Source organism: Chenopodium album, chromosome 15, assembly GCF_948465745.1.
Source record: "Chenopodium album chromosome 15, dcCheAlbu1.1, whole genome shotgun sequence".
NCBI classification, from domain to species: Eukaryota; Viridiplantae; Streptophyta; class Magnoliopsida; order Caryophyllales; family Amaranthaceae; genus Chenopodium; species Chenopodium album.
Genome location: NC_137848.1, coordinates 2,018,599 through 2,036,324, shown reverse-complemented (window position 1 = coordinate 2,036,324; position 17,726 = coordinate 2,018,599). Strand labels below are relative to the sequence as shown.

Genomic DNA, 17,726 nt, shown 5'->3' with positions numbered 1-17,726 from the left:
TAATTTAAAAAATTGAGGAGATAATATGTGTTGTTGGGAGACTATATCTCTTCGATATAACATGATCACTAATTTGTCACTTACAAACAAATTTCTTCCGACATCGATTGAAATACTCTCTACGTCTCTAATTGTTTGCCCACAAGTCACATTTAACTTTACAAGAGAAAAACTTGGTACAACAAAAAGTAATGTGTGTGAGAACTAAGTTATCCCTCTAAAATTTATTATACCGGCAATATGATTTAGGGTTAAATGAAAATTTTTTTAAAATGAAAAGGATTTTATGTGCTTAATATTTGTTCAGAATCTGCATATTTTTTGAACTAAATGTGAAAAGAAAAAAAGAAAAAAAAAAAAGTTAGTACATTTTATGATTTTCCAGATAATTCAACTCATTTAAATAAACTTCTGATTGAATTCCGACCCCTGATAATATTATTATTTCCAGATAAAAAACAAGGGATATTGAGAATGAGGCCGTAGACAACATAAAGATATGAAATTGGTAAGACAACACTTAAAGATCGGAGGAGATGTAAATCAACTTGACTGTGCGCATGTTTAGCATCGTGTGATTTTCATTTATAAATTCATACAAACTAGTGTACCATTAAAAATGCAGTATAAGATAACTGCATAATAATACGAGCATGAAACATGATTAAAAAGTGTTGAATTCTAATTGATTTATTTTTGAATTGTGTCAATATTGATACATGTGTCTAGGTACAAATCGCGGTGTAGGGAGGGGAAGCCGCCACAACCCAGTTTAGCGCTGTATAAAGAGCAAACTTGTTGCTTGGGACGAAATATAGAGTGCTTTGGTGGGGCACTCAAATTAGCATTGGGGGTGAGCTATGGGAGTAGGCGAGCGAGCTTGGTGCAAAGCACCTCGATGGGACTGAGAGTTGTGTTGTGAGTACTACATGGCAAAACCTAATCAAAAGCCGGGGACATGTTAAGCTATCGGGAAGGGGCAGTCGAAGATGGTGAACAACAATAAGCAACAACGTATGATATGGTGTTAAGGAGGGGTGGGTTGTGCCATTAGGTAGCTTCATCGTTAGGCGAGTGTATTAGTATGTACATGTCACTTTTGTTGTATAAAATACCATCTATATACATTCTTAATTCCACCAAAACACAATTTATCGCTTGCTAAAACTGTCATTGAGTTACCTTCACAAACATTCATCTCGACATAATACGAAGTATATCAATTGGTCATGCATCTTTAGGCTAATTTCTTCATTTTAATTCATCAACTTAAAATTTATTCTTAAGAGAATCAAACAATTGAGTTTAACCTGAAAACTCTAGACTAGATCAGACCATACCTTTTCTTAAACATCATGAATAGTGTTTAAGTCAAATTTCGTAATTTACATTCTCAAGAATAGCATGCAAGAACAAGGAAAAAAAAACAAAAAAAAGAGTAGAATTAAGACATAACATTACAGTGCCCAAAAAGTTACCATGATTCATATGGTGTGTACAAAGCGGAAAAAAGTAATACAGATTTACCTTGCCATCACAGCAGGCATCCTCCTAAATATCTAATTGCAAGCAGCTATTCTATAGGATGTGAAAAACGCAGCAAAATTAGTGCTCTAGAAGACCATAGAGCTTAACATCATTTACAAAATTGTATATTTTTTCGCCTATCAGTGGGTTGAGAACATGCCCTTTACCCTTTTTATACGTAAAATTACACGGGGTAGCACAGCTCAGTAGCTCACCTCCTGTATGTAATGTAAGTTCCTATCAACGATGGCCCTATGTATTAACTATAAGTTACAAATGCCAAAACGAGGCTAAAAAATGAATTGAATGATCGTGTTAGATGATAACTGTAGGACGATAAGCTGCACATATGAGTAAGGGGATCACTCCAATGCATTATACCTATAGTTGGCATTTGTGTCAGCTGATAATCACATACTCTGTTTATTAGGCTCATTGCAGGTAAACGCTATCACCCAACATGCATGCCAGCTGACTTGAAGCTGCCAGAAATATTAGGCATCTTCAATGTTGCAACAACACCAGCTGTAAGTGCAGCTAAAGAGGCCAAAACAAATGCAGGTACATTTCCTCCACCAAATAAGGCATCCCATGGCCCAGCACCAAGTGATACAATCATCTACAATCAAGCAGACATCCGTTTAGAATATACTCCTAAAATAACAGCCTTTTTGTTTCCATTACTTTGTTCTCCCTGCAACCTTTCCCACCTGTTGATTAAAGCGCCATAGGGCAGCTCTTTTTATTTTATTATTTTTTATTGTGTGTGTGTATGTGTGTTCTTGGGGAAGAGTGAGAGGGGGGGGGGGTGAAGGGGAGGAGGGGAAAGCAAAAAAAAAAAAAAAAAAAAACTAAACAAGGTAAAAGACAGCCAAGAAATGTTTTTCCATTCCTATTCATTATTAGTCAGCTTGAAATAGATGATAATAACGCATTTATGAAAGAAGGTTGAACACAGGCTACTTGATTCTTATAATTTGTTTCTTTTTATTTCTCTATTTGCCACAGGTTTGACTGTCTGATCAACTTGCTGTGATAAGTTTAATAAAGATAACTCAAATCCTTGGAGTCTAACAATATAAATTTACTAATTTTAAAAATATATTGTAGAGGTTGCTCATACTTCATGATTACAAACTATGTTTTGCTCGAAAAGAGAAGCCGAAATATAGAAATCTGATTTCAAAAAATTAGGAAACATGAAAATGCGAAACTAAAACTTTATTTTTGCTGTAATTAACAAATAAATGCAAATAAACTTGATGGCAATATTCACTTCCTAAAATCCTGTGATTCTCCATGAAGAGGAACTTATCAGCAACTGCTTAAAATAAAATTTCCAGCCAAGTTTGTAGACACAAAACATGATATTCATTTTCAGTGATCACAGATTAGAATTAGGAAAAGCAACTAATTAACAAGGGTGATTATATTTCTAATTTCTCTTATTAACACACACGTGCAAACAAATACTACCTCCATTTCATTAACGGTTTTAACATATCCCCTATTATTTTTATTTTATAATGTTCTAACATCTATGTTACTCGGACTCGAGTACCCATGTCCGACTTGGCTATTTTATGAAAAATTTCCATGATTTGAACTAAAATGAAGTGTCTAAGTGTCCTACCCACGTCCGAGTGTCGAGGGTCCGACACGGTACTGGTAACATAGCTTAACATATCTACTTTATTCCATATTTAATAAACCCCTTTTACTACCTTCTCTTACCCCACAATATTTACGCCTTCCACTCTCTCTTACTTTATTTACCTTTTTCTTACACCCCACCCTCCTTTTTCCCTCACTCTTTTACTATATCTACCTTTTTCTTGCACACCTGCCGTTTTTACATTCTTTCCTTTGCCTTAATTCTTGTGCAAACAGTAAATGTTATAAGCATTATTAAAGGGAGTTAGTATAACTACTTTAGGGCTTGGTGCAAAACTAAGCCTATCCATCCAGATAAGTTTCGAATGAAGGAGAAACTAACCAAACAATGCAAATTACCTGAGGGACAACAATTGCAAGATTCAGAACTCCAAGTGCCAATCCTACATAAATATAATTAATTCAGAGTGAAAAGGTAGGCATCAAAGCTAATAATTATAACACGAGAGACAACCTGTTAGACATACCTTGACCACCTCCAGAATCGGCAGTCACTGAGGCAGTGACAGAATAGGGTACACTATAAGTTATCTGCCATGTAGGGGAGATTCATAGGAGAGATTATTATACAACATTAGCCAAATAAATATCTCTTTTAAAGATGATAAATAAATTCAATTATTCCAGGAAAACTTGGTCTTACAGAGAGAGGGAAACCAAGCATGGCAAATATAACTAGGGCAGCAATCCTGGTTGATGAGTTTTCTCCAATCACATGTTCTACACCTTGGGAGTAACTTCTGAGAGAAACAAAACTGATCACAGCAATGCTAGCCATGCAGATGAATACAATAAAATTGCTCAAAGCCCACACAACTTTAGTCCCCAGATGCCGGCACATGGGTTCAATTAAAAAAGAGCCAACACCAAGGACAACCTACAAAAATGCAAATGACACAAAACTATAAGCTTTCACAATAAAGGGGGTAAAAAAACAGGGCCCAAACATTATTATTTTCCATGAATAAACACCAGTAACAATTATCAATGTCACAAAACTGCATTAGCCACAGAGAGCAAATGTAACATGTTTAGCTCTTACTGAATTTAGAAGCAATCCGACAGCACCTTCTCTGACACCTTGATCATAGGCTTTTACTTTAGAGGCATTTCCAATAGGATCCCCATGATAGACTTCTCTTCCCATCCAATCAGTATCAAAAAGCAAAAAGGGAAACCAGGAAACCTGCATAACAGAGTAGAATATATTTATTGCGGAACTCTATGATTAACTGTAAATTAATGTCATTCTATTTCACCCTCACACATTAAACCTACTATACAGGAAAATTATTTAAAGAGAAATAGTGTCAAAAATAAAAAAGAGAACGACTAAAAAAGCCATTTAAAGAGAAATACCTGTCAAAGTTTGTGTTAATAACTTTTGACCCATACTATTATTAAATGGAGGGCTATGTAGATTGGAGGGTATAAAAAAGGGAACAATTCAAGAATGAAATATTGAGAGACTTGTTGACTTCTTTGTTGCTCAGTATAATTTGATAAAAAAAAATAATCGAAGTTGACAAGTAAAATATCTGTAACTGTACTTGCCAAAAGAAGTTGACAAGTATTTTGATATTACATGACTTTTGACTTTGATTATTTTTAAATAGAAGGTAAGTTTAAAAGAGACAAACAAGTGGCAACAGCCAACAGAACTAGAAATACTTTTAACAAGGCCACTTTCTCAACCTCATCAAATATAGAAATTGTCTCAAAACACTTACCCCTCTCCCCCCAAAAAAACAAAAGGAATATAAAAGTAGGGAAAGCATACCCAAGTGAGAGCTGTTACAATAAGCACTGAATGCATTGCAGGTGGTAGATGTCTTAAGCTAGTCAACAACTTCACCATAACAGCTCCAGGTCCGTCATTAAAACCTTTATCATGATTTTCTTCATTCCTTTCAGCATTCTCAGTGTAAGGCAGCGAATTACTATCGTGGGGCTTTGAATTAGAAAGTTCCGTTGACAGTCGTTGAGAGTCATCTAGTAATGGAGCAGAATCTGATAGTCTCTGAGATGGACCTGCATCTAGGGGAACTTCTTCGGCAAAGTAAAGAGTTACAAGCGTACATAACGTCAAGAAGACCTGCATTCATCACATATGAAACCTTTGAGTCTGCTTATAGTATAGAATAGCAATTATATAAAAAGATCTTTGGCAATTTTCTTAGAATTCTTGCCAATCAGTACTATAAAAGTGAATTGTCAATATAAAGCCAATGCCTTCAATTCTTGTGGAAGCTGGAGGGATATAGATAGGTTTAATATGTAGGCAAAATCATGTCAACAGTAGAGCACATTTACTACATTTTTCTTCTCTCTCTTGTCCTCTCTTAATTTTCTGTTCTTTACTCCTTCCCTCCTCTAATAGTTTTGAATAAAGAGAGGGAGAGAGACAGATAAACCAAAAGCATGATATATGCATAACAAAAACAAAAACAAAAACCTATATAGCTCCTCCTGATAAGTTGGTGGATGAGTAACATTCATATGATCTTAAAGTAGTTGTTGGTTGCAATTGCAGAGGTTACCATAGACTACTAGAAGCAGTATCCAACAGGTGCTACATCATGCATCATGGCTGTCACAAAATAAATGGAAAAAAATTGAAAGATTCCACTACATCATTGTAGCTCAAGTGATGTGTTCAATTATGTTTACAAATTAAGCATATATACTTCTCTAACACCTCAATCTTTTCTTTATGAAGAAATTAATGAATCTCAATAAGCAGTTACTAGTTAGACTAGTTACCCAACTAAGACTAAATTTTTGTGTATGAAACTGAGACAATAGAATAACAACCTTTAACTAATGTCACATGAATTCCACAAGAATTTGGTCAGCCCTATCAGACAAGCAAAGTACTGCTCCCAGGACATCATAATAAGCAACAAACAGGGATGAAATCCTCACTCTACATTAATAAATGAAAAGAGCACCATCAAGACACAGAAAGGAGGTGCAATCAACGAAGTTTATCTCAATGGTTCAACTTTCAAGTAAGAAGAAAGTAGGAAACATACTTTCCGGCCCATTGCTGAAGAGACGATTGCTTGCAGAACTACACAAAGTCACAAACGCCATGAAAGACCCTAAAGGATAGAGAAATTGTAAGGGGATACAAGAGAGGAACAAAGAAATTATAGCGTTGTGAGTTGTGAACCCCCCAACCCCCCCCCCCCCCCTCTTCTCTTAAAAAAGAAATAAACTCTCCCGTCCATAACACTTTACAGCAAGCTTCACAAATCTCAACCAGCAAATGGTAAAAGAGATATATACCTAGAATTAACCCAAATTCTAGAAAATGACAGGGAAAATGAGCTGGAGACCTTATAAGGGAATAAGAAGATTTTGACTAAAGGATGTAGGTTAACTGGTTAAGAGTTTATTGCAGTAATTCATAGGCAAAACTTTATAAGATTCAATGATTTAATCATTAAGAATTGATTGCAGTAGCTACTTTAAAGGTGTTGGGCTCAACTCCAGGACATTTCAAGCACGAGAGTAGTAAAGGTTTGTCCCTTGTTTTTATTTATTATTAACAAGTAAGACAGGACTACGGGAGGAGAAAAGATGTAGGTGAAGAGTTTATTACAATAGAGTTCATAGGCAAAATTATATACGATTGAATGGTTCAACCATTAAGAGTTAATTGCAGTAGCTACTTTAGAGGTGTTGGGCTCAACTTCAGAATATTTCAGGCATGAGAATAGTAACAGTTTGTCCCTTGTTTTTATTCATAATCAACAGGTAAGATGGGAGGAGAAAGGGAGTAATATGGACTTTATGGAGCTAATATATATGATAAATAAGATTTTGGGAGTCAATTTTGAGTAACACATGTATTAATTGCCTGCTTAATAGTTTAGTGTAGGTCACTGGACGGTTATGAGAAAATAAGATATAGCATAATTGGGATAATGCAAAGAAGACCGGTATAATTGGGATTATTGTTGTCAAATATAAACAATAAATCCAGGAACAAGCTCAAATACCTATAAGGCTATAAGAAACCATTACGACCTCCAATACGATATTATACCACCATAATATTAGCTTGATTTCCCACTGTTCACCACTATTGAGCCAAATTAAGATACTAACATAAAAAAGAAAATTGCATCACCATACTTGTCTTAATACCCTGCATCATTTATCAACCACAATCTCAACATATCCTCGACCCCTTCTTCCTTTTCCATCAAGTTTCCCACATGAGACGGTGAAGAAAGGCCTGCCAAATTGATGTCAGCAAGCTCCTAACAATCTAACCTTAACAACACACCATTTTCCTCAAGGGTGTTAATTATAAGGCAATAGGTGCAACCAAAAAAATTACGCAGGATTATCGATGAAGATTTTGGATTCATGGTGCTTCACAATTCAGCATCAGCAATAGAGTCCCAGCAGGGAGAAGGAGCTTAGACCTTCCTCTTTTTTTTTTTTTCCTCTCCTCAGTTCATCTGTTCTAAAACTACAGAAGCAACCTAACAGCTTTAAAAAGGATCATGATAGGGTACCTAGTCCTCAGTAAGTTACCCCCAAATATATTGGAAAAGTTTCAGTTTCACAAAGTATTGTCATAAACAGAATTCAATCAGCACAATAGCACCAAAATAACTGCCAATCAAAGTAACAATATGATAGCAGCTAACAACAAGAAACTCCCTTATTCACTCAATCAAATAGGTCACAGGAAAAATTGGAAATGGAATGGTTTATGCATGACTGCATGAGATATTTTGATGCATAAAAACCAACATGTCTTCAAGAGTTGTCAAGAAGCAGTGCAAATAGAAAGTTAGAAGTTCTCAGTCATATCATGATGCAAACAACAGTGTTCTATAGGTGATTAACAACATAACCCATACATGCATTATTCTCCAACAGGAAATTTAAAGACAAATGGATATAGAGGAAAAAGTTACAAGTTTACAGCAGACACAAGCAGATAAGGTAACAAAACTGGCACACTGAACAGGCTCACAAAATTAAGCTTGATGCAAGAAGATAAGCTATAATGAATATAATGATAGATTATTTCAACAACAATAACAAAATTAAAAAGAGAGAAAGAAAGAAAAGTAATGATAGATAATGAATTAATCTTGGAAGAACATATTCAAAGTACAAGGACATTCACAGAGATAACATAGCAGTGTGCAGATATAAGCAATAAGATAAGTAAGAGAACTATAACCTACCACTGCAATCAGAAATGCTGCTTTCAAATTTCCACAAGCTTCACAGCAAGCACGGTTTGTCAGAAAGGGGAACCACCTGCACATAATTAAAGTACCAAAACAAACATAAAAAATAAATATAAAAAAGTAAATATAAAGTGAATAGAGAAGCAACAGTAGCATCTGAACTTCATATATTTACCAGTAAGAGGAATTGAATATATCCTCAAAAATCCACACACAAAATCAAGAAAACTTTTTGAATGAAATCAAGCTAAAGTTTGTTGTTTCTAAACGAAGGAATAGAAGGAATGAGGGAAGAAAAAATGGAATGGAAGAATAAAGAATTTCTCAATAAGAGGGCTTCCATTATAGCACTGATATTTCCTTGTTTCTACCTCCTCTACAATGCCAAATTTAAAGACAACCTATATTCTCACAAAACTCATTTTCTTTCTTCCCTAATAACAATTACTACCTCTGTTACATGTTAAGTGCAACAAAGAGGCTTGGGTTGGTAGTGTTTGTGGTGATCGTTGATGATGATGGTAGTTCTGTTTGAAGGTATGAGAGAGAGAGAGAGAGAGAGAGAGAGGTGATTAATTGCTTAATTAAATTTGGTTTAGTAACTTAAGAAATGTTATTAATTTTAAATTGGGGGTATTGTGGTAATTTCATTCTAAAACCTTACTAAAAAAGGAAAGAATGGTTGCACATAATGTGTAGCTTTCATTTTTGGAAAATGTTGCACAAAACATGTAACACAGGTAGTATTTTTGTCTTTAACCTTACGTTGTCAATATAGAAAACAGTATTCCTCACAAAGTTTTAGAAAAATAATACAATCAAAAACCAAACAGTTAAACTAGACAAATGAAAAGTCAGATTAAAAATGCAGCATTCATGACGCTCCATTAAAATGATGAGGCATGAGCCATTCATTAGTTGTTTCGATCCATTAAATATCTCTGAGAAAGAAATTCACAAGCCTAAAGTAATTTTGATCCTATTATGCAAAAACATCCCAAAAAAACAAAACCCTTACTTGTGCCAATTTCCACTAGCACCAGATAAGAACCCCAAGATGTTACCGACAGCCATCCAGGAGGCAAACACGGCATTTGCAGCATTCCGTTGTTCAGGTCCTAAAATCACAAGAACGCTAGTAGTAAACATCATGATGTACATAAGAAACTACACAAGGAGCATGATCACAATAGTAACAAGGAAGTTAATGTGAACTTGTGAAGAGATAAAACCTAATCACCTGATAAATCAGCCAAAAGAGCTCGAGCTGGGCCCTGCAAATCAAAATGCTAAGTAACATATAGGTCATAGAAGAAAGAACTAGTCTAATGATGCAAGTTAGATAGCTAACCTGCACAGTATTATTAGCAAGATCCAACATCCAAAAACCAACAACAAATGTGATAGTTGCCATTGTTCGAGTACCTTTGAATGTACTGCCAATGAGTGAATAAAAAGGATTTATGAAAGAAAAAGATAAGGAAAAAAAAATTATGGCAAACAAACAACGATAAATAGTAGCAACCTGCAGTGCTCCTTGGTGTCTCCTAACAAATATCCAATGTCTGCAGAAAAGCCTATTATTATGACCTAAAGTAAAAGGCTTAAATTCAGCAGCTAAATAACAATAATCACACAAAGATTTCTCTGAATAACATAAATCTACAAGTGCTCACAGCAGCAGAGATCATGAGGGATCCAGCAAGAATAAAGGGCCGCCTTCTGCCATATTTAGAAGTGCATTTATCACTCCAGATACCAACACATGGTTGAACCTGAACCAAGATAGCATTGGAATTTGGTAAAGACAAGATGCATATCAAATCACAGCTCTTTTGAACACAACCTGAAACTGATCCATGCAGATAAGCACCAAATTCAAGTATTCAACGTTACTCAAGGCAAAAAAGTAGTTATCAGATTTCAGCAAGCTTAGTTCTACTCAATTTATTCATATCCATCACCACCGTCACTACAATACAATCTACAGCAGTATTGCAGACTGATAGTAAGATAGGATCGCTGATTGGAGTGTACATTAAGATTGCTTAAAACAAAGAAAACAAACTTTAAGGTGCCTCTAGGTGAATAGATGATGAGAGTAAGATCTTGTGTCTACCATACTTCAGTTTCCCAATAACAAAAACTAGAGTATGATGCAAATGCACATGTTAGCCTCATACTAGGGATGGCAATTTAGTTTGGAACCGACTCGATCCTAAGAAAAAAAATAAAAAAACGCAATCCAAATCCAATAATAAGTACATAGTAGTCCAAATCCGAGTCTGCCAAAAAAAGTCCGGCTCTGAATGAGAGGTGGATCAGACTCGGATCTTGTGTAGGGTCTGACCCGAGTGAACCGAGTCGGACCCATTTGAAGATTTGTGTTTATTTTTTGTTACATCTAACTCCATATATCAATATGAAACCTAAGTACATAAATGCATTCTTTTCCCAAGCAGCCGCCACCCTCCACTTTCTTTGGTTGATCTCCTATTCACCCATGTCATCTCTTTCTCTCTCCCTTCTCAGCACCTCATTTTCTTAATTTCTCAGTACAATTCAAGAGAATGAGAATCTCTAGCACTATGTATTTCATTGCTTGACTCTCACTCACACTCCTTTTAAAGAAGAAATTATACATGATCTTCAAGATACAAGAGGTCACCACTACTTAACAATAAAGCTAGTAAAATTGTGATTGGTTTCCTTGAAGAGTTTTTAATGGGAGTTAAGTCATCAATTCATCATCATATTCAAAGGGTTGTTCTTGGCCTTCTTGTTGCCTTTTATTTATTTATTTTTTAAAATTCTTTTTATGTTAAATAATGTCATAATTTGTATTATATTACCCACATTTTTCATTCCTTTGGTAAGGTTCAAGAATAGGGATAGAAAACATAATCCTTTTTGGGAGGATGTTTGGAAAGGAGAGCAATCATTTTTTTTCCCCATTGTGTAAATGTGGTTCAAATTTTAAAAACTTTGACTATAAATTCCCGTTAATCTATAAGTATATTAGTAAAGGAAAGGAAAAGAAAGGAAAGGAAGAGAAAAGAAAGGAAGAGAAAGTGATTATATTTTCTGATGTTTGGTAAATGTAAGGAAACGAAGGGAAAGGAAGTGAAAGGAAACATCTTTTATCTTTCTCTTTCCTCTCAAATTCCTCCAATTTTGGGAGGAAAGGAAAGTGAAATTTCTTGTAAAGACTCTTTCCTTCCACTTCCTTTCCTTTCCTACCAATTCCCATATCATTTATCATATCAAACATGAGAAAATAAAAAAACTCACTTCCTTTCTTTTCTTTTTTATCAAATCCCATCAGCTAATATAGTCATGTTGTATATTTTACTAATATCAATTTTTTTTATAATTTTACGCATATGAAAACGAAAAATATGCGTGTTTTAAGACGCATCTTAAAGATCATGAAAAGTCAAATGGGCCAAAAATATAGGGACAAAGGGAGTACTTCTTAAAGTAATCATTGTAAAGGAGGTTAAAAACCCATTAATAAATCTCCGCCAACCGTTCCATTCAACCAGCATTCCCTGGTGCGTCCTTATATGTAGAGCAACAATTCTATCTTAATGGTGCTCTTGGAGGTAGAGAGTAGCCAATGCGGTAAAAATAGTAGGCTCCTTAGAGCATATTTGATATTAATTAGCCTCTCCTATCTCAAGATCAACTCATGCTTTGTTTGTACAAAGAAGTTAAGGAAAGGGAGGGAAAGAAGAGGAAGGGAAGAGTGAGCTTCATTTTCCCTTCAAATCTCTCTAATTTTAAAAAGACTATGCAAATTAAAGAGAGATGGAAAAGTGATCCCTCCTTCTCCTTCCCTTTCCTTCCCCCAATCCTTTACCCAAACAAGAGCAATTGTCCCCTACCCTTTCTCTTCACTTCCTTCTATTTCCTTCCATCCAAACAAAGTGTAAAACTAGATTGCTACATTACCAACGTGGGGTGAAATCGTGAATAAGACCCCTGAGAACATGCATCTCACAAGTCCACACAAGTTTTAATGAAAACTCAAGTAACTTAACTCTTAATAAAGATGTTATAACCTTAGGACCTTATAGACGCAATAAAAATAGTAGAATAATATAACATTAAATAAGATAGAAAATAAACACCTAATTAGACAAGGACCCCTAACAATAATTTTAAATACTATTTTGTTTTTCAATCCTTGGGGACTAGTAAAATCATGTAGAACCCCTGATAAAACATTAAAAAAAAATAACTTAACCTTATTGGATTAGGATTAAGCCTAATAGCTTCCTTGTACGTCAAGTGTCTTTTAACACCCAAACTACCTTAGTATCAAAATAGCCAAATAACCAATAAATCAACCCAATACAACCACAAATGGATAGCTCAGCTGCTCAAAGATGGTGTTGATTTGAGCGTTGACCAAACCAACTCAAATCCAAGTCAATGGTGTAAGGTTGTCCAGCCAATTGGTGTATATTTTATTTTAATATTTATTACTTATTACCTACTATAGTTGTGGCTTTGTTAATTACTAAATAAGGTGTTAGCTATGGAGTACTATCTATTGGACGAGATCATGATCACTATTTAGTTAATCAATTAGTTAACAACTCTTTTTTTAAAAAAAGTAGTAGTTGGAAAAGCCCCAACTTTAGTAGGTACTCCCTTTGTCCCTATTTTTTTGCCCCATTTGACTTTTCACGGTCTCCAAAATGCGTTTTAAAACGTATATAACTTCATTTCTATACACTAAAAATTATAAAATCATGATATAAATAAAATATATAATGAGAAATCTAACAAGATCCCAATGTATACAAAAGCTTAAGGCGCACGAAAGCGAGAGGGGTTCTGTTGTGTCTAGGTGCGCTAGAGGCGCACTATATGGGCAGTTAAAAAATTTTGGTTGAAGTTTGCTTCAAGTGCGCCTCGGGCGCTTTTTGTACACCTAACCCAAAACGCTTCGCCCATACCAAAATAAGCACTCACCCCTATTGCCTTGCGCCTTAGGCGTGCTTTTCCAAACACTGCAAGATCCTATATGATTATATTATCAGTTGTTCATTGATGAGAATTTATGGTCAAAATTTTTAATGTTTGATCCATTTATTTGCAATGGGGCAAACAATGGGGACAGAGAGACTAGTAAATCCTCCATATGTACCTTGTATGTAACTACCTTCCACATTGCATTGCAGATTTGTTTCACATATATTCTCAGACCTAAGAAATATACAGTTTCTTATGACAACCAGCATAGTGGAGCAAGCCTATTGCCTAAGCCAATAATATATGACAATTGTCTGCCTAAGAAATATACAGTTTCTTATGACAACCAGCATGATGGAGAAAGCTAACAATTGGGGGGGGGGGGGGGGGGGGGTGGGTTTGAAAACACAACATTACATAGAAAAGAAGCAGGCAAATGAAGATAGATAAGAAACCAATGAAAAGTCTTACAAAACAAGGACTTACCACAAGACCTGTGATAGGGGGTTGAAAACACAACATTACATAGAAAAGGAGCAGGAAAATGAAGATAGATAAGAAACCAATGAAAAGTCTTACAAAACAAGGACTTACCACAAGACCTGTGATAGGGGGTTGAAAACACAACATTACGGCCCCGTTCTCTTCACCTTATTTTTGTTGAACTGAAATTACTTTTACTGAAACAAAATTATATTTGCTGAACTTAAATTATTTTTACTGAACTTAAATTAATTTTACTAAACTGAAATTATTTTTACTAATTTTCTATTATAATTCTTGTTTAAGAAAACTGAATTTTAACTGAACTGAACTTATTTTTACTGAACTGAAATTAATTTTACTGAAGTGAACTTATTTTTACTGAACTGAAATTATTTTTACTTAATATTATTTTTTTTTAAGGTGAAGAGAATAGGGCCTACATAGAAAAGGAGCAGGCAAATGAAGATAGATAAGAAACCAATGAAAAGTCTTACAAAACAAGGACTTACCACAAGACCTGTGATAGGGCCACAAAGCCAAATAAATGAAGAAAATGCATGTCCTATTCCAAGAGTCTGCAAAGATAGTAAAACCAGCAGTGTTAAGCTAATATTATTTGGTAGATAAATAATAAAGAACAGCACTAATATTAAGCTTAACAATTAATATGAAGCAAAAATACTATAAATCGATAACTCAAACCAAGTCATTAAAAAGGTGCAGGGAAGTCCACATTGCACCCCCTAAGGCCCTAGCCAGTGTGAACCGAGTCTTACTTAAATGGCCATCAGGTTGAAGATAACATGAAAGAATTTTCCTTTATTTTTTCTTTGTATTTCGACAAACAAAACACTCCCTTGAGTTGATATGATGAAGGATATCTCCCTGTTCTCACCATTGCCTTGAATGATAGACTAGAATTAACAAAAACTGACAAGATTTGACAACTAGACCCAAACCCGAAACAAAATTAGTGGGTTTGGGTCCAGCATATTGATCCATCTAAGTAAATAAACTGGCATGAAAACTCCATTTAACTAACTGGTTTGAGGTTAGAATTTGAGTTTAAGCTCTCAAACATAAACTCTATCACTACAACGCTACAACAACTTTTTAGACTTTTTCAACAGTCACATGACTCCAAATCAATTAGGTTTGAAAGCCAGCCAGCTAGCCCCAATACTTTTACTCAATACTGTTTCCTTGAATCTTAACACAAAACCGAAAACAGGACATCATAAGTAGGCCTGTACAAAACTATCCGAGAATCCGAAAATCCGATCCGCAACCGATCCGAATTTTAGGATATCCGATCCGAGTTTTCATTTCGGATCGGATATCCGATCCGAAAAATCGGATATCGGATACAATTTCGGATATTGATTTTTAAATTTTCGGATATCGGATATCCGAACTGATATCCGAAAATTTAAAGGGCAAATATTGAAATTAAATATATTTTTGTAAAAAAAAATATTATTAAAACAAATTAATAAATCAGTAGTTATTTAGACAACCTATTCAGTATTCACCCTAGACAACCCTATTCAATTTCTCTCACAAAAAACCCTAAATTCCTCCCTTTCTCTCTCTACGCTCAGCCGCTCAAGGCCTCAAGCTACCACCCCACGTCCCCACCCCACCGCCACGAGTCCACGACGCCACCCCACCCCACCGCCACGCTCCAGATCTCCTTCACTCCTTCACTCCTTCACTCCTTCACTCCACTCGTCCAGATCTACACGGCACCAACCTATTTGCTCGGCTTATCTCCGCTCCTCTCCGGTATGTATTTGGGGTTGATTGCTTGCTAACTTGATTAGACACTTGTATTTTTGAGTTGAGTTGAGGATTTAGGAGCTTGATTAAGAGAATTTGTAGATGGTAAAATCAAAAGTTAATTTCGTTGATTAAGAGTTTGCTAAAATGTGGTTAGTTAGTTTGGCAGAGTGTCACTAACATGTCATGGTTTCAGATTCTATTTTATTTAGTAAAATGTAATATTGAGACTTTAGTAAACTTTGTAATATTGAGACTTTATTAAGCTTTGTATTTTTAATTGGAGGAGTTGGTTTTGTAATGCACTAAGATTCCTAGTATGCTACTGCAGTACTGCTTGTATTTGAGGAGTTGTATGTTATTTAATGGTTTTTTTTTATTAATTTAATTTGCAAAAAAGACTACTACAATTATTGTACAGGTTTTTCAAAAAAAAAAAAAAAAAAACAGTACAGGATTAACAGGTACATGATTACAGGAATACAACCATAATTAATTTTGAGTTTTCAATAACATTGGATAATGGATATCCGAAATATCCGATCCGAATGATTTCGGATATCGGATATTGGATATCTGAAATTTTCGGATCGGATTCGGATATCAATTTCTGACATCCGATGAGTTGGATATCTTCGGATTGGATATCCGATCCGTGAACAGGCCTAATCATAAGAAGGCCAGCCAAACAATAAATTGTCTAACCATAATGTTACCCTAACAAAGAGACAACCTTTTTGACAAAGTCATGTGATCTCATTCCACTTTCAACACTTCATTCCTCAATAACCTAATTCAAATCATAATTTCTCAAATTACATCCACAAAACCAACAAAAATGCGACATCCTCTTTGTTCACGAAACAACTCCTTATCAAACATTCCATAAATCAACTACAATTATCCACTGCAACAGTGCAACACTCCGTAATCTCACTACAAAAACACGAAATTTCAATCCCTAACCCTAATTCCACAATCATTCAATTCCAATCTCTAATAACAATCATCAATTCACACACAATTATTGAATTAATAACGACAATTAAGAAAAAGATGGACCTGAATGTAAGGAGTAAGAAGAGAAAGCTGAAGCGCCCAACCAAACTGAACACCGGCGGCAACCGTACAACTAAGAATCAATTTCACCAAACTATTCTTCTCCGATCTCGAATCCGACGAATGCCGGTGAATTTCCGGCGAATCGCCGTTAACAACCCTAGGAGAATTATGATGAAAATCAACCAATTCAACCTCAGAAGCTTGCTTGAGGTGTTTATAGGGGACTCGGATCGACACCGCTGAATCGGAGATGTCCGCCATGGCTGAGTCACTGACTCAGCGAATCGATTGATTCAGATGAATGTCATGAATTGGGGAGATTGGATTGCAGATCTAGGAGGAGAAAGATTCGTTCACAAGTAAAGTGTTTGGGAGATTGACTATGAGAATTGAGATGGTGTTCTTTTTTTGGACCAAAAATGTTAGAAATACGATACGATGGTGTGTACTTGTTTTTTTTTTTTTTTTAAATTAAAGATGAAAAAATGCGCGTGTTTGAATAGGCTTCGAGTTTGCTGTCTTTCGTTGGTTAAGCCACCCTTTTCTTTTCGAGTAAGGTCCAATTTAGAGAGGTTCCAAGGTTGGAAGGGGTAATCAATCTGATTATCAAAGTAATAAGTCTTTTAGACTTAGGGCATGTGTACTTCACATTATTTTTACTGATTTAATTTGATAGATTGTATACTTTATTAATACTCCCTCTATTTTATTTTTATTTTTTAATTGCATCACTTTGGATTGCACAAAGCTTTAGGAGAGTAATATAATATTGTGAGTGGGTGAATAAATTATTATAGTAAAGTAACTATGAAAGAGAAAGTATGTGAAGATGATAGATATTTTTATTATTTTAGTAGGGACTATGAAAGAGAGAGAAATTATAAAATAAGTTGAGTGGGGTTTAAAGTAAGAGAGAGAAATGATATAATATAGTATAAAGTTACCAAATATAGAAGTGATGCATTTAAAAAAAAAACACCCTAAAAAGGAAAG

General features: G+C 35.0%; 1 protein-coding gene across 2 annotated transcripts; it reads right to left on the bottom strand.

Annotated features, from left to right (window-relative positions):
* Window positions 1-1,437: 1,437 nt before the first annotated feature.
* Window positions 1,438-17,157, bottom strand: LOC145582662 (sucrose transport protein SUC3-like). Of its 2 annotated transcripts, none has more exons than XM_081639649.1 (14): window positions 16,734-17,157; window positions 14,402-14,467; window positions 10,100-10,198; window positions 9,949-10,013; window positions 9,775-9,859; window positions 9,664-9,697; window positions 9,442-9,541; window positions 8,418-8,493; window positions 4,982-5,296; window positions 4,244-4,387; window positions 3,845-4,078; window positions 3,669-3,732; window positions 3,541-3,584; window positions 1,438-2,146 (listed from the first exon to the last, which is right to left on the bottom strand). In XM_081639649.1, exons 1-14 carry the CDS (start codon window positions 16,992-16,994, stop codon window positions 1,979-1,981), a joined length of 1,755 nt encoding a protein of 584 aa, XP_081495775.1. In that variant the 5' UTR covers window positions 16,995-17,157; the 3' UTR covers window positions 1,438-1,978. The 2 variants fall into 2 exon arrangements, with proteins under 2 accessions (XP_081495775.1, XP_081495776.1); XM_081639650.1 differs by having other exon boundaries at window positions 2,092-2,146; window positions 3,524-3,584.
* Window positions 17,158-17,726: the final 569 nt, after the last annotated feature.

Bases quoted from the DNA above. Each gene is read 5' to 3' on its own strand.
- LOC145582662 (XM_081639649.1), bottom strand. From the start codon at position 16,994: ATGGCGGACATCTCCGATTCAGCGGTGTCGATCCGAGTCCCCTATAAA. The intron at 4,079-4,243 runs GTAAGAGCTAAA...GCATTTTTGTAG, and splicing joins TCGGATTGCTTCTAAATTCA to GTTGTCCTTGGTGTTGGCTC. The intron at 2,147-3,540 runs GTAATTTGCATT...GCTTGATTGTAG, and splicing joins TTGCAATTGTTGTCCCTCAG to ATGATTGTATCACTTGGTGC.